Raw genomic sequence first — 15683 nt, 5'->3', positions numbered from 1 at the left:
TTAACTTCATGAAAATCTGATTCAACTCTAAGTACTAAAATTGTTGACTACTTTTAGAAGTTATGATTATTAAGGATTAGAAGTTGACTGTGAAGTGGGATATGATTTCATCCTCAATCTGTAGTGAAGAGAAGTAAAAGGCTGCATTATTATTTTTATTTTTTTTCTAACCCTCAGTCTTTCATTATAGCTTCTTATTTTTTTGTCTCAGTCTAAACAGTTACACATGCGTACGTACCACAGTGCCATCTAACTTTATATACCCTACCATAGAGTTAATGTGGATGATACCCACTTTTGTTAACATTTTATATTTGTACTTTGTGTGTGTGCAGATCTTAGAGTTTGAACCCAGGGTCTGGGACACTGTCCCTAGGCTTCTTTTTGCTCAAAGCTAAAGCTCTACCACTTGAGCCACAGGCCTACTTCTGGCTTTTTTGATAGTTTATTGGAGATAAGAGTCTCATAGACTTTCTTGTTCAGGCTGGCCTTGAACTGTAGTCCTCAGACCTCAGCCTCCTGAGTAGCTAGGATGACTGAGCCACTAGTGCCCAAGCTGTATTCACATTTTAATCCACAGGACCCACAGTCAGCATTAAGAAAGTGTCTCTGTGTGCTGAGCTGCTTCTCATCTCCATTGTTACTTTTTTTTCTTTTATTCTTAAAAGAATGGCCTTGACCTGCACAGTTCTTATAGAAACAAGCATGTATGGAGCATATACTCTTTTGTTTTTTTTTTTTTTTTTTTGGTTGTGGGGCCTGAACTCTGGGCCGGTGTGCTGTCCCTCAGCTCTTCGGCTAAAGACTAGCACTCTACCACTTGAACCATATAGCCACTTCTGGCTTTTTCTGATTATGTGGTGCTGAGGAACTGAACCCAGGGCCTTATGCATGCAAGGCAAGCACTCTACCACTGAGCCACCTTTCCAGACCCATATACGCTTTTTCTCTCAGGGATTCTAAAGATCTAGGCTTTGCTGAAATCTGAGCCTAGAATCTATTTTTATTCTTCTGTGTCATCTAAACAGTTTTATTGTTGCTGTTGATTGAATTTTACGAAATTAGAAACTGCTGGGCACTGGTGACTCATGCCTGTAATCCTAGCTACTCAGGAGGCTGAGATCTGAGGATCGCAGTTCAAAGCCAGCCCAGGCAGGAAATTCTGTGAGACTCTTATCTCCAATTAACCGCCAGAAAACTGGAAGTGGAGCTGTGGCTCAAGTGGTGTAGAGCACTAGTCTTAAGCTGAAGAGTTCAGGGACAGCATCTAGGTCCATAGTTCAAGCCCCACGACCGACCCCCCCCCCCCCAAAAAAAAAAAAAAAGGAGAAACTGTGATGTGTTTGGGTCCAGGGAGTAGTTTGATTTGTTTTTTGCTTTTCAGGATTTTCACTTTATTTTTTTTTTTAACAGTCCTGGGGCTTGAATTCAGGACCTGAGCACTGTCCATCAGCCTTTTTGTGCTTAAGACTAGTGCTAGACCACTTGAGCCACAGTGCCACTTCTACCTTTTTCTGAATAGTTTATTGGAGATAAGAGTCTCACAGACTTTCCTGCCCAAGCTGGCTTCAAACCATGATCCTCAGATCTCAGCCTCCTGAGTAGCTAGGATTATAGGCATGAGCCTGTGGCGCCTGGCTAGGATTTTCACTTTAATATGAGGTAATGTTCAGTATTTTTGTTATATAGACATCATTACTAATCTTTTATACCTTTCAATATTTTTTTAAAGGTTTCAGGTTTTTTTTGTTTTTTACTGAACCAATGTACTAGTGCAGAACATAGAAACAAAGAGAAAAATCAGATTCCCAATAAAAACATGTCCAGATATCCAGACACTTTCAGTATGGTAATATGATAGTCAGGTCTGATAACTCGTATCTATAATCTTAGCTATTGGAGAATGAGATCAGACGGATCACAATTCAGGGCTAGTTCAGGCAAAATATTTATGAAACTCCATCTTTACCAATAAAAGCTGAGTGCAGTAGCATATACCTGTTATCCCAGCTATGCAGGAAGCAAAAATTGGAGGATTGTAGTCCAAGACAGACCCAGGAATAAACACAAGACCTACTTGAAAAATGAAAGTAAAAAGGGTTGGTGGTATGGCTTAAGTGGTAGAGCACTCACCTAGTTAGTGAAATACCCTGAGTTCAAACCCTAGTACCACACAAAAATAAGAAAAGAAAATAAAAAATATGATAATGACCATGACATAGCATAAATATGTATGTCATATCTCATGCAATTCCTTATAGATCCAGCTTAGTTCTCCAATGTTTATTCTTGGAACAAAACCTGATTTTTACTAACAATTTTCATCTGAATCCATTGAAGGATTTGATGGTTTTGATTTTGTTTCTTACACAGGAATCACTAAATCCAGCAAGTCTTATAAGAAGACTTGGTAAGGAATCGAGTGAAGCACATACAACCCAATGACAGAGGAAAGAAGAAGTTAAATATTTTAGTTTTAATACTAATACTTAAAATGCTTTAAACTATTCTTTTCCTAAATAGGCATTTGGCACAAACCAAGAGGATTATGCAAGTTACATTATGAATGGAATCATCAAATGGGGCGACCCAGTTACTCGAGTTCTGGATGATGGAGAGCTTTTGGTCCAGCAGACTAAAAACAGTGACCGTACACCACTGGTTAGCGTCCTTCTGGAAGGTGAGAAAATGATGGTAGGGTTTTTTAAGTTTTTTTAAGTACTTTTTTTAAAAATCCATTTAGCACATTCCAGAAAAGTGAATGGGTTTTAGTTCTAAATCTTATTCATGATCTGACGATCATAGCCCAGTTTATGTACCAATATTGTGAACAAATCAAAATTTTCTTGAATTAGAATGTTATTGAGAATGATAACAACTAGTTTTCTTGTAGGAATGTGTCTATAATTTTTTTTTTTTTTTTGGGTCCGGTCGTGGGGCCTGAGCTCTGGGCCTGGGCGCTGTCCCTCAGCTCTTCAGCTCAAGGCTAGCACTCTACCACATGAGCCACAGTGCCACTTCTGGTTTTTTTTTCTGCTTATGTGGTGCTGAGGAATCGAACCTCAGCCTCATGCATGCAAGGCAAGCGCTCTACCACTGAGCCACCTTCCCAGCCCCAATGTGTCTAATGTTTTTAGAACTTAATAAGTAGAATGATACTACATAGTTTGATTCAAGTCAATATTTACTGGATACTTGGTAAGTTTACTCATTGCTGGGAATATAAAAACATTGAAGTATTCAGTTTAGTAATGAAAAGAGACTTGTAAAAAAATTCTTAACTATACTGTATATATGTAAGAGTATGTTTGAATACAAGTCATTTTGCCTAGGACTAGTATGGGAAAACTAAAGATGATGTTTAATTTTGGCCTTGGATATCATTTAGGACTTCATTAGTTTACAGAAGAAGGACATCCCATTCACAAGTAATTAACTTGCAGTTATGATTAGTATGCCATCCAGGAAGTTCTGTGAGGCCAGACAGCAGGGGTACCTAACTCGCTTAAACATCCAGGGGTAAAGGCTCCTGAGAAAAGTATGTTAAACGAAGGCTCCAAGGATTAGAAGCTGGCTGGGCAAAGTAATTTGGGAAGATGTAAGTAGAAGTCCCTGGCAGTGGGAAACAGATTGGCTAGACAGGAGCCAATTCTCAAAGCTGTGTAGGCCTAAAGACTTAGAGTATACTGAGCTGGAAATGGGTCTCAATGTAGAGATTTGTGTAGTTTCCTGAGGCTCTGGGGTCCATCCCCAGCACCAGGAGAAGAAGAAGAAAAAGATTTAGACTGTATCTTAGGGGCAGTGGGAAGTCATTTGTAGGATTTGTATTGTTAGAATATCATCATGACTGCTTTATGAGGGAGAATGGGTTCAAAGGGCAAAAAAGATAAAAGACTAATGGTTAGAAGAATTACACTGTTCTAGTGAGCTGAATGTGATTTGAACTACTGGGATGACAGTGGCGATAGAGAAAAATTAATCTGAGCAATATTTAGGATGTAGAATAAAAAGTTTGACAAAAATTATTAGTAGTTATCAATCATCATTAGGCTAACATTCTTTGAGCCTTCCTATTTGCCAGTCTTTTTATTAGCACTTTACATATATAATATCATGTAAAGCTCCTTTCAGTCAATGCTCTTCTTCTCCCTGTCTTGTCTATGGGGAAGATGAAGTTTAGAAATATTGGTTGGAAGCCGGGCACCGGTGGCTCACATCTGTAATCCTAGCTACTCAGGAGGCTGAGATTGAGGATCATGGTTCAAAGCCAGCCTGGCCAGGAAAGTCTGTAAGACTCTTATCTCCAAGAAACCACTAGAAAACCGGAAGTGGTGCTGTGGCTCAAGCGGTAGAGCACTTGCCTTGAGCTGAAGAGCACAGGGACAGCGCCTAAGCCTAGAGTTCAAGCCCCACGACCAACCAAAAAAAAAAAAAAAGAAAAAGAGAAATATTGGTTGGATTAAATATAGACAAAGGTGTCAAATGTAAGTCCCAGGTTTCTGGTAAATGGAGATATTTACCAGGGAAGACAGATGGAAAAGCAGATTTCAAGAAAGCTCATGAAGGTGAAGGGTAAACAAAGGAGGAGGCTGCAATGCTTGGTAAGAAATGTATGCATTATCCTGCCCATGTAATTGTAACCCCTCTGTACAGTATGTTCTCAAATAAAATAAAATAAAATTTAAAAAAAAAAAAAAGAAAGCTCATGAATTCATATTAATAGATTCTGAGTTTCTGTATAGTTTCTAAATTCAAAATGTTGGATAGTTGATGCTTAAGTGAGTCAGTCACTTAGGACAACAGCCTGGCAGGCAGTTGATTCATGATTTGTCAATGTTTAGACTGACTGCCCTTGAAACCAATAGATAAAGTCACTTAGGGAAAGAATGTGCGTGGATTGAGATGAAAAATGAGTTTGTAAATAATTCAGGACTAAAGAGAACAAGGGAGAGTTGACAAAGGAGTAAAAATAATCAGAGAAGAGAAAGATGGGGAGCAAGAGAAGCAGAAAGAATATGCTGTCACAGAAGCCAAGAAAGGCATTTGAAAGAAGAGGGGAGTTTACAGTTGTATCACATGCTCCTAAAAAGCCTATAGAGAAAAGTGTTTTTGGAATTGGTGAAACAGAGGTTATGATGGCCTTGAAGGGAGTCTGATCACTGTGGAGGAGGTGGGAGCCTTTCGGGTTTGGTAAAGATGGGTAGAAGGTAAGCATTCAGGCAGCCAGTAGAGATCATTATGTAGGGAACTTGCTTTTTTTTTTTTTTTGGTTGGTTGTGGGGTTTGAACTCTGGGCTGGGCGCTGTCCCTGCACCCTTCAGCTCAAGGTGAGTGCTCTACCACTTGAGCCACAGCACCACTTCCGGTTTTCTAGTGGTTTATTGGAGATAAGAGTCTCACGGACTTTCTGCTCAGGCTGGCTTTGCTAGGATTACAGGCCTGAGCCACTGGCCCCCGGCTTGGAACTTGCATTTTGAAGACAGAAGAAGGTTAGTATGAGTTATTAGGCATGGTCCCTAACATCAGGTCCTGAGGCTGTAAGGAACTGATAGGTTTATGTTTAGAAGAAGACATATCTTCCAATACATAGGTAGGAAGGGGAGGCTTGTTTTAAAACAGGTAAATTTCTAGATTTCATTTGCCTTTATGAAAAGGGCCTAGTGAATCTTTCGAATTCTAACTTTTTTATTTTGTTTTTTGCCAGTCATGGAGCTTGAACTCAGGGCCTGGGCATTGTCCCTAAGCTTCTTTTGCTCAGGGCTAGCACTTTACCACTTGAGCCACAGAGCCACTTCTGGCTTTTTCTGTTTATGTGGTACTGAGGAATTGAACCCAGAGCTTCATGCATGATAGACAAGCACTCCTTCCCAGCCCAAATTCAAAATTTTTATGACAGATTTGCTTCTAATAAGGTAGTTTGGTCCTGTCTCTGCCTATATCATCTAGGAAGACTATTTTTTGTTAACCAAATGATTTAATAGAACTAATAACACAAGTCTATTATGTATTTGAATACATTCTCTTTTTACGGAGCAGAATCCTTGTACTTTATATATTTAGCCAGAAGCTTGAAAGATTAAGGCCGTGTAAGAAAGCAAGAAGGCATGTATTTCACCATACTTTTGAGAAATGCTAATCAGTTCATTAAGTTTAGTTGCTAATAAATAAAAGGTAACATGTCTGCTGTGAAACTGTGTCAGAATATGTTAATGTGCAACTAGTTGAGACTTGTTGGATTTCCCCTGTATTAGATTGGCTTTTTTCCCCTGACTTGCTGCTGTCGTCCTTCAGGCCCTCCTCACAGTGGGAAGACTGCTCTAGCTGCAAAGATTGCAGAGGAATCCAACTTCCCCTTCATCAAGATCTGCTCTCCTGATAAGATGATTGGCTTTTCTGAGACTGCCAAGTGTCAGGCCATGAAGAAGGTATCAAGATTTTTACTTTCGTTTCAATTTTACATCTCTTCAATGCATGTGATGCATGTGTATGTAAACACATGCATGTATGAATAGATCTTCCTTTCTGCATATGTGTATAAAACCTGTAGTGACTCTGTTTTTTGGAACTAAATTACAGTATTTGGGGAAAAAAAAGACTTAATTTTTTAATTGTGCAGTGCATTTTTTAAAAAACACAATTTTATTTTTATTAAGGTGTTGTAATTAAGGTGCTGTACAGAGGGGTTACCATTTCATAAATCAAATAATGAGTATACTTCTTTTTGGACAGTGTCACTCCTTCCTCTGTTTTCCCCCAGTTTTCCCTTCCAGTCCCTGCTGATAAATTACATAGTTCATTTTGTGCATTGCATTTTGTGTGTGTGTGCCTGTCCTTTGGCTTGAACTCAAGGCCTGGGCTCTTGTCCCTGAGTTGCTTTTGCTCAAGGTTTGTTCTCTACTCCTTCAGCCACGCCTCTACTTCTGGCTTTTTTTTTTTTTTTTGTAGTTTAGTGGAGATAAGAGTCTCAGATTTTCCTACCTGGACTGGCTTTGAGCCATGAACCTCAGCTCTCGCCCTCCTAAGAAGCTAGGATTACAGGCATGAGTCACCAGTGTCCCTATTGCAGTGCATTTTTAAGTGGGTCTTTACCTGCCAAATTATGCTTTATTTAATACATTTCTTTTTTTAAAAATTATCGTCAACTAGTTGTACAAAGGAGTTTCAATACCACCTACCTTCTCCAGTTTTCTAGTTCCATTTTTACATATATACATTAAGTATTATGATTGTATTTGCCCTATTTCTGTCTCCATTTGTCTGCCCTCTCCCTGGCTAGTACATTGTTTTAGTTAAAAGAAGGATCATAGTTAAGAATGTTCTAGTAGGGTAGAACAAATTTATTTAGGATTTTTTTAAGTTCTTTTATTAATGTACAGAGTTAGACTGTTCAAATTCAAATAACTTGACTATGTAGTTTGGGAAAGAGCAAACAAATCATTCAGCTGATATTCCTAAGAATCCTACAAAAGGATGATTACATTTTAGGTAATAATCAGAGTCAGATGACAACTTAATGCAGTCCTCATTCTTCTTCTTTCCCTGAGTATCACTTGTCACCTTTTTAATGTAACCATTCAGTAGAGTGAACAAAATAGAATGAAGGTCATCTGGTCTATCCCTTACTTCTATTTAAGGAGAGCCTCTAGAATAGTAGATGGCTGCTCTTAAAGAACTAAGAACCAAAGGTGAAAATGCTTAATGGCTGATTTTCTCACTTGATATAGCCGGTGTTGCTGTTGACATTCTCTAATTTTTTGCATACTCCCAGAGAGTTGAGGAAATTATTATTATTATTATTATTATTATTTTGGTGCCAGTCCTGGGGCTTGAACTCAGAGCCTAGACACTGTCCCTAAGTTTCTTTCGCTCAAGGCCAGCACTTCTGCCACTTGAGTCACATTGCCACTTCCAGCTTTTTCTGTTTATGTGGTACTGAGGAATAGATCCCAGGGCTTCATGCATACTAGGCAAGCACTCTACCACTAAGCCACATTCCCAGCCCTGAGGAAATTATTTTTATATCCAGCTGAAGTAGTTCTTTTATTTAAATCTTACTTTTCATGTTAATCTTTTATACATATGAAGCAATTATGTGTCAAAGAGATATAAGAAAATCAGTATCAAGAAAGAAAATCTCCACTGTACCAGTGGCTCATGCCTGTAATCCTAGTTCAGGAGGCTGAGATCTGAGGATCACGGTTCAAAGCCATCTTGGGCTAGAAAGGCCGTGAGACTCTTATCTCCAATAAACCACTAGAAAACTGGAGGTAGCACTATGGCTCATGTGGTAGAACACTCGCCTTGAGCTGAAGAGCACAAGGACAGTGCCCAGGCCCAGAGTTCAAGACTCACAACTGACAAAAAACAAAAAAGAAAATCTCCAAAATTGAAGTGCTATCTTATAAAAATCACTCAAGATGTTCTTTGTCCTTATTTCTAGGCCCTTACTCTGTAAAGCTGTAGGTAGAATGACTCTAGTTTTTTTTTAGAAAAGGGATTGAGCTGGAAAAACACACTTAAAAAGAAGCATCTACTCCAAAAATGTAAGCTTGAGAAAAATTAATATTCTATATAAGAATATTTTGTTTTGTTTTGTTTTTTTGGGTCCAGTTGTGGGGCCTGAACTCTGGGCCTGCACGCTGTCCCTCAGCTCTTCAGCTCAAGGCTAGCGCTCTACCACTTGAGTCACAGCGCCACTTCCGGCTTTTTTCTTTTTGCTTATGTGGTGCTGAGGAATCGAACCCAGAGCCTCAAGCATGCAAGGCAAGCGCTCTACCACTGAGCCACCTTCCCAGCCCTATATAAGGATGTTTGAAATTGAATTTAGAATATTATAGCTTACTCTGCTTCTAAGGTGAAACCAGTAATACCTATCCTTCCCACAAATGTCTGGATAGAATATCTTTAGAGTAGATAGAGGGTGTTTTTCTGGTTGCTTCTGCAATGCTGGGGAATAAAACCCTGGACCTGGGACTTTTTTTTTTTTTTTGTCGGTCATGGGGCTTGAACTCTGGGCCTAGGTGCTGTCCCTCAGCTCTTCATCTTAAGGCTAGCACTCTATCACTTGAGCCACAGTACCACTTCCGGCTTTTTCTGATTATGTGGTGTGAGGAATCAAACCCAGGGCCTCATGCATGCAAGACAAATACTATACCACTCACTGAGCCACCTTTTAGCCCCAGGACCTGGGGCATTTGAAGCAAGGGCTCTACCATAGTTCTTCCCAGCCCTCTTTCTAATTTTTCTTTTTCCTGATACCACTTCTGGTAAAAATTTAAATAATAAGCCGGGCGCTGGTGGCTCACGCCTGTAATCCTAGCTACTCAGGAGGCTGAGATCTGAGGATCGCGGTTCAAAGCCAGCCCGGGCAGGAGAGACCGTGAGACTCCTATCTCCAATAAACCACCAGAAAACCGGAAGTGGCACTGTAGCTCAAGTGGTAGAGCGCTCGCCTTGAGCTGAAGAGCTGAAGGACAGCACCCAGGCCCAGAGTTAAAGCCCCACGACCAACAAAAAAAAAAAAAAAAAATTAAATAATAGTTCTTGGAACCTGTAGCCATTGAACTTTCCAGTTAATTGAAAAGCTAATTCTGTTTGCATTTTTCTACTCCTATACTTGTTACAAACCGGTAAACTTCTATGCTGATGGTAAAGGTACTCCAGTGCTTTTCACCAGCTGCCAGCTTTGTCTTCAGATGTACTCTTGACATGTGGGTGGATGGTTTAGCTTTTCTATAAAGTTTTTAAAAAGTACTTTAGGCTTCTGCAGATCAAAGCTACTCTGTGAGTGTGAGATATTATCATTTTTATTATTTTAATCTCTTGCAAATTGACTTGAGGGGGGAAGGTAATATATTCTGATTTTAGAGGCTTAAATGGTTAAATTAATGGCTTAATAACTTATGATTTAATCTTTAAATTAGTGAAGCCTTTCAAGGTAGAGTTTTAGATGAGTGGAAGGCTAAGGAATATAAAAATGAGTGTCTATATAAGCTTATTCAAAATCATTTCAATTCATGATTCACTGTCTGGATCATCTATGCAATCTGTTAAAAATTACAAAAATTATACTTCAACAGTACAGGAAGTTCACATCACACTTTTTGGTTTTCATTTGGAGGGAGGTATATTATTTCCTGTAAGTAAAGTTCAGAATAGAGAAAAAGAATGAAGCATATTAGAAATATTACAAAATCTTTTGCTGCAAATAGTTTTTACCTTGTTACCTAATGATAGGTTGACAAAAGCCTGAGGGCTCAAACCAGTCTAAAGATGCAAAGTCTTCAGGTTGTTTTTGAAAATGAAATATAAATGCCATTCTTGTCCCAGAACTACCTCCCACCAGTATTCTCATCTCTACTTTTTGGTATGAAGAGTGGAAAATGTTTGAACGTTTTTTTCAAAGCTCAAATAAATTATAATGTTTTATTATTTTGAAGAAAATATTTCTTTACTTCTAAGTGCCCTCAATGTACTTTTCCTAACTAGAAGAATACATCAAGAAAGATGGAAAAGAGCATAGATGAAAGTAAAAATAAATCTGTTTTTGTATTTGTCCTTTCATTCTGTTTTCTACACACACACACACACACACACACACACACACAGAGTATATAGGGATCATATTAGAAATACTGTTTTAAGCTTTTTTTGTACTCATGATATTATGAACTTTTTAAAATGTCACTAAAACTCTTAATTCTAATATTATGTATAATATATAATTATCTTCAGAATTCAGGGGGAAACAATGACTTTTAATTTTTTATTGTGTAGTGCATTTTTATTGACAATGTCTTTACCTTCCAACTCATACTTTATTTACTATATTTCTTTTGTTGTTTAGGTTATTTCCAATCACTTTTCTTCTTTTGTTCCGGTCTTGGAGCTTGAACTCAGGGCCTGGGCACTGTCCTTGAGTTTTTTTTGCTTAAGGTTTAGTACTCTACCACTTGAGCCACAGTTCCACTTTTGGCTTCTTTGGTAGTTTAGTGGATATAAGAGTCTCACAGACTTTCTTGCCTGGGCTGGCTTTGAACCATAATCTTCAGATCTCAGCCTTATAGTCTAATATTCTATAGAACTCCTCAAATGAGGGAAATCACTGCCCTGATTTTCTTATCAGCTTCTTCTTAGATTAACATTGTATACTTGAGTAGTTGGGTGTAGGATTCAAATAGATATGAATTTAAATTCCAATTCCATCATCAGTATTGAGTGTAAAATGAGTTAATAGTCAGATCTGCATGTAATGGTACAGACCTATAATTTCAGCTTTCAGGAGGCTGAGGTAAGAAGATCAAAAGTTCTAGGCCAACCTGAACAAAATAGCAAGTTCTGGTCTAATGAGGGCTAATGTGTGGCTCAAGTAGTAGAGCCCTTCCTACCAAACACAAGGCTGAGGAAGTGGCACTGTAGCTCAGGTGGTAGAGCACTCACCTTGAGCTGAAGAGCTGAGGGACAGCGCCCAGGCCCAGAGTTCAAGCCCCATGACCGACAATAATAACAACAACAAAAAAATTAATCCTATTTCAAACACAAGGCTGAGTTCAAGCCCCAGTACAACACACACACACACACACACACACACAGAGTAATAATCATAGCTGCTTCATAGGTCTATTATGAGAATTAAATGAGATGGTTAATTTATGTAAAGAAACATGGAATAATATACTTTCATAAAGTGTGGTAGCTCTTATTACTTGTTGTGTATACATTTCTGCCTATTTCTTTAGTAGAAACTCTCAAAATTAGGATTTCTAGGTAATAATACTTTATATATTTGTATATATTTTGCTATTAAATTTACAATTATGCTAATGGTTTATGAAGCCCACTAACTGCAGATTTATACTTGTTACTCAATCATTCAAGAATATGCATTTCATGGCATTCTCACTCCAACTTGATGTCATTAAAATGCTTTTTGCCAATTGTTAGAAAGTTTGCATTTAATTATTTCTTTATGACTAAGTGTTCAATTTTAAGGAAGTTTTTCAATGGGCTTGAGATTTAGCTTAGTTTAGAGCACTTGCTTAGCATAAGCACTGAAAAACATTTTTTTGTTTCAATATGTTATAAAATTGACAGTAATTAGTGAAGTGAAACCATATGTTAATTTTTGTTAAAGGAGTGTGGTTGCCAGGCGCTGGTGGCTCATGCCTGTAATCCTAGTTACTCAGGAGGCTGAGATCTGAAGATCACAGTTCAAAGCTAGCCCAGGCAGGAAAGTCCGTGAAACTCGTACCTCCAATAAACCACCAGAAAACCAGAAGTGGTGCTGTGACTTAAGTGGTAGAGCACTAGCCTTGAGCTGAAGAGCTGAGGGACAGCACTCAGGCCCAGAATTCAAGCCCCATGACCGACAGAAAAAAGGGGGGTGTGGTCTGAATTATTTAATTCATAGAGTATTTTTATATTCCATTTCATTACTTAAACTAAAAGGTAAGAGTTTTTGTTAGTTGAGAGGGTTGTTAGGCATGCTTTAATGAGCATATGAGGCATCATTGCAATTATAGTATGGGTGTTTTTTCACAGATGAATGGTTCTAAAAATACATGAAAGTAGTTTGTTCCCAATTTAAAACTAACCTTATACTTCTTAATTTGATATTAAACCCTCCCTCCATAGATAAATTCCTCATTGCTGCTAAAGTATATTGAGGAATTATCTTCACATGGGGGGGGAGGGTGGTATCACATGTTCCATTAAGATATTTGACTTAGTTACAGATTACTTGTTCCCATTTTATGTTTACTTCTTGAACTTTAAAATTTTTTATTTCTCTATCTTATTTACATTTATCCTTTTCAAAATGCCTATTTTTTCTGATTTTATTAGTGACTTTTAATGCACAAAAGAACAAAGCAATGGAATTTGATTTTGACTAATTACCTAATCTTGATGCTTTCTGAGTACACATCCAATATAGAGATGAAATAGGACAATCAGACACAACTGAAGTGTTTGAACCAAATTAAGAAAAAATATCAGTGATTTACCAAAGGACACCTATAATAACATGATAGAGTCTTATTTTCAAAGGATTGAAAATTAATGGAAGAAATTTTCCTTCCCACTAGCTTGCAAGAAAGAAATAATCTTCTGTGAATATCCTCCTGTAAATCCACTGCAAATTGTAGTCTGCACAGAACAGAATCAGGGTGCCTAATCCCCTCTTTTCATGGTTTAGTCTATACAAAGAGCAGAGCTGGAAATTGGATCTTTTGACAGCAGTTACTAAGCAACAGAATTTGGATTTTTTTAAGTTAACATCCTAATATATCATGTGGCTGAATTTTAAAGTTTGTGCATGTCTTAGCTGTGAGAAGTAGATGCTCCGGAAGTAACTACAGGTCCCAGTATGGCTCAGGGTGGATATAGGTTGTTCTGTTTAACATTCCATGTCTTTTGACACTCATATCTGTGTGCTATGTAAAGGAGAATATATAGTGTGGAATTTTCAGACCTTGTGACCTTCAGATTATTAAGCACACTCACTCTGTGGCCTATGTTAGTGAAAATGTAAGATATTTTCCTGAAAAGCAGGGAGAACAAATAAAGGATTTTAAGGTCAATCCAGGAAGCTTTAGTGCTTTGCCAAAAGTTTAGGTCCACTTCCTAAGGCAGTTTCATTAGAAGACAGCTAATGTTTGCTTGATCTACTCCCAAGTTATTTTTAGAAACTAGAGATTATTGCTGATAGCACTAATTTAAATTTGCTCATTTATGTTTTTATATGCTACCAAATATGATTAGAGTGTCCTTTCAACTAATTGCTGACAGATTTACTACATTTTGGATTTTCTAAGCTATTAAGTTCCTACTGTCATCAGATTTCTGCTAACTGCATTTAGGTACTTCATGCCAACTACTTCAAAATTGAATTGAACATGTTTAGCCTCCAAAAGAACCAGAAAGTTTGGTTTTACTTACCTAAGAGCACTGTAGAGGTTATAGGAAATGGAGGCTAGAATCTACTTAGAATGTGCTTTGCAGTGGTTTGTGATTCTGAAAGGCTAGGATTAACGTGGAGCTAATAAACTGTGTTCCCATTGGTGTTAATGAGGACTCGAGCAGCAGCGCCTCTCCCCTCTTCACAAGTGACTGTTGCTTGTCTGGAGATTCCAGGACTGGTCTTCTGTGTCTCAAAAGTTCACAGTGCCCCACAGTATATTCATACCTGCCCCAGGCTCATGGTGCCTTCAACACACTCCTGCCCTTGAGCCCCATGAGTCTCATATTTCAGGTTATTTTTGATACCCTAAGACTGGGTCATACTAGAGAGATGAGAGTTGTGTAGAGACAGTTGCATCATGTACACACCCAGAAACAAGCCTATGGGTTCTTCATTTTCTAGAGTGTCTTCATTCTTTAGAGTGCAATGTATTATTTCCATGCTCACAGATGCTACTCTTTCCTACTGTTCCTTCGATTCTTTTCTCTTTAGACTTCTCTTTCAGACTTCCCACACGGCTTACTAAGACCCTGTGTATCTGCTCATCTGACCTGCTCTACAGGAAACTCACTGACTAAACTAAGATAACTATGCATTCTTTAAATTAATTTTGGGGGAGGTACTGGAGTTTGAATTCAGGGCCTTGTGCTTACTAAACATGAACTCTAGCACTTGAGCCATACCTCTGTCTCTTTTTGATTTAGCAATATTTTGAACAGGGCCTCATGTTTATGCCTAGCATGGCCTGGGTCTCAATCCTCCTATTTACACATCCTATGTAGTTGGAGTGATAGGCACATGAAACCTTGTGCAGCTTTTATTGGTTGAGATGGGGTCTTGCTAACTTTTTGCAAGAGCTGGCCTAGAACTGCAGTCTAGGAGGCTGGGAAGGTGGCTCAGTTGTAGCATGCATGTGGCCCTGGGTTCGACTCCTTAGCACCACATAAACAGAAAAAGCCAGAAGTGGCACTGTGGCTTTGAGCTGAAGAGCTGAGGGACAGCGCTCAGGCCCAGAGTTCAAGCCTCATGACTGACAAAAAAAAAAGTGCAATCTTCCTTTCCCCTTCCCTTCCCTTTCCCTTTCCCTTTCCCTTTCCCTTTCCGTTTCCCTTTCCTTTCCCTTTCCTTTCCTTTCTTTTTTTGAAGTTGGTCATAGAGCTTGAACTCAGGGCCTGGGCTCTGTCCCTGAGCTTTTTGCACAGGACTAGTGCTCTGCCATTTTGAGCCACAGGTCCACTTCTGGTTTTTGAGTGGTTAATGGGAGAGAAGAGTGTCATGGGGATTTTTCTTCCCTGGGCTGGCTTTGAACCTTGATCCTCAGATCTCAGCCTCCTGAGTAGCTAGGATTACAGGCATGATCCACCAGTTCCTGGCTGCAATCATCCTTTGTAACTAGGATTATAGTTATGTCACATGCCCAGGTTAGATTTTTTTTTTAATTAGTGTTTTGTTTTTTTTTTACATTGGAGGGGTGGTGGTGGTGGTTCATTGTTACCTTTCTACATATATGTTTACAATGTATTCCAACCCAATATATATTTTTAATTACAATGTATTACAATCAAAGATTTTTTTTAAGTCTATAAAATAGAACCTCTAGCTCCAGCTTTAGCTGAGCTGGCTGCCTTGAGTTATTGCATGTTTGATCTGAAGCAGACACAGTGGCTCTACTGTGTGCTGTTACAGATGATAAGTGGTTTTATTAAGACTGGGGCAAAAGGCA

At 38.6% G+C, this 15683-nt stretch overlaps 1 protein-coding gene across 1 annotated transcript in view; it reads left to right on the top strand.

Moving 5' to 3' along the window:
* Nsf (N-ethylmaleimide sensitive factor, vesicle fusing ATPase) overlaps window positions 1-15683 on the top strand; it is a 150252-nt gene that overhangs the window by 100672 nt on the left and 33897 nt on the right. Inside the window, exons 14-15 of the mRNA XM_042673632.1 lie at window positions 2524-2680; window positions 6292-6425. Of these exons, the coding sequence (XP_042529566.1) occupies window positions 2524-2680; window positions 6292-6425 (291 nt within the window). The remainder of the gene's footprint in view (window positions 1-2523; window positions 2681-6291; window positions 6426-15683) is intronic.

Source organism: Dipodomys spectabilis, unplaced genomic scaffold (genome assembly GCF_019054845.1).
Source record: "Dipodomys spectabilis isolate Male_0828 unplaced genomic scaffold, ASM1905484v1 ptg000018l, whole genome shotgun sequence".
Lineage (NCBI taxonomy): Eukaryota > Metazoa > Chordata > Mammalia > Rodentia > Heteromyidae > Dipodomys > Dipodomys spectabilis.
This window is presented reverse-complemented; position numbering and strand designations above follow the sequence as displayed.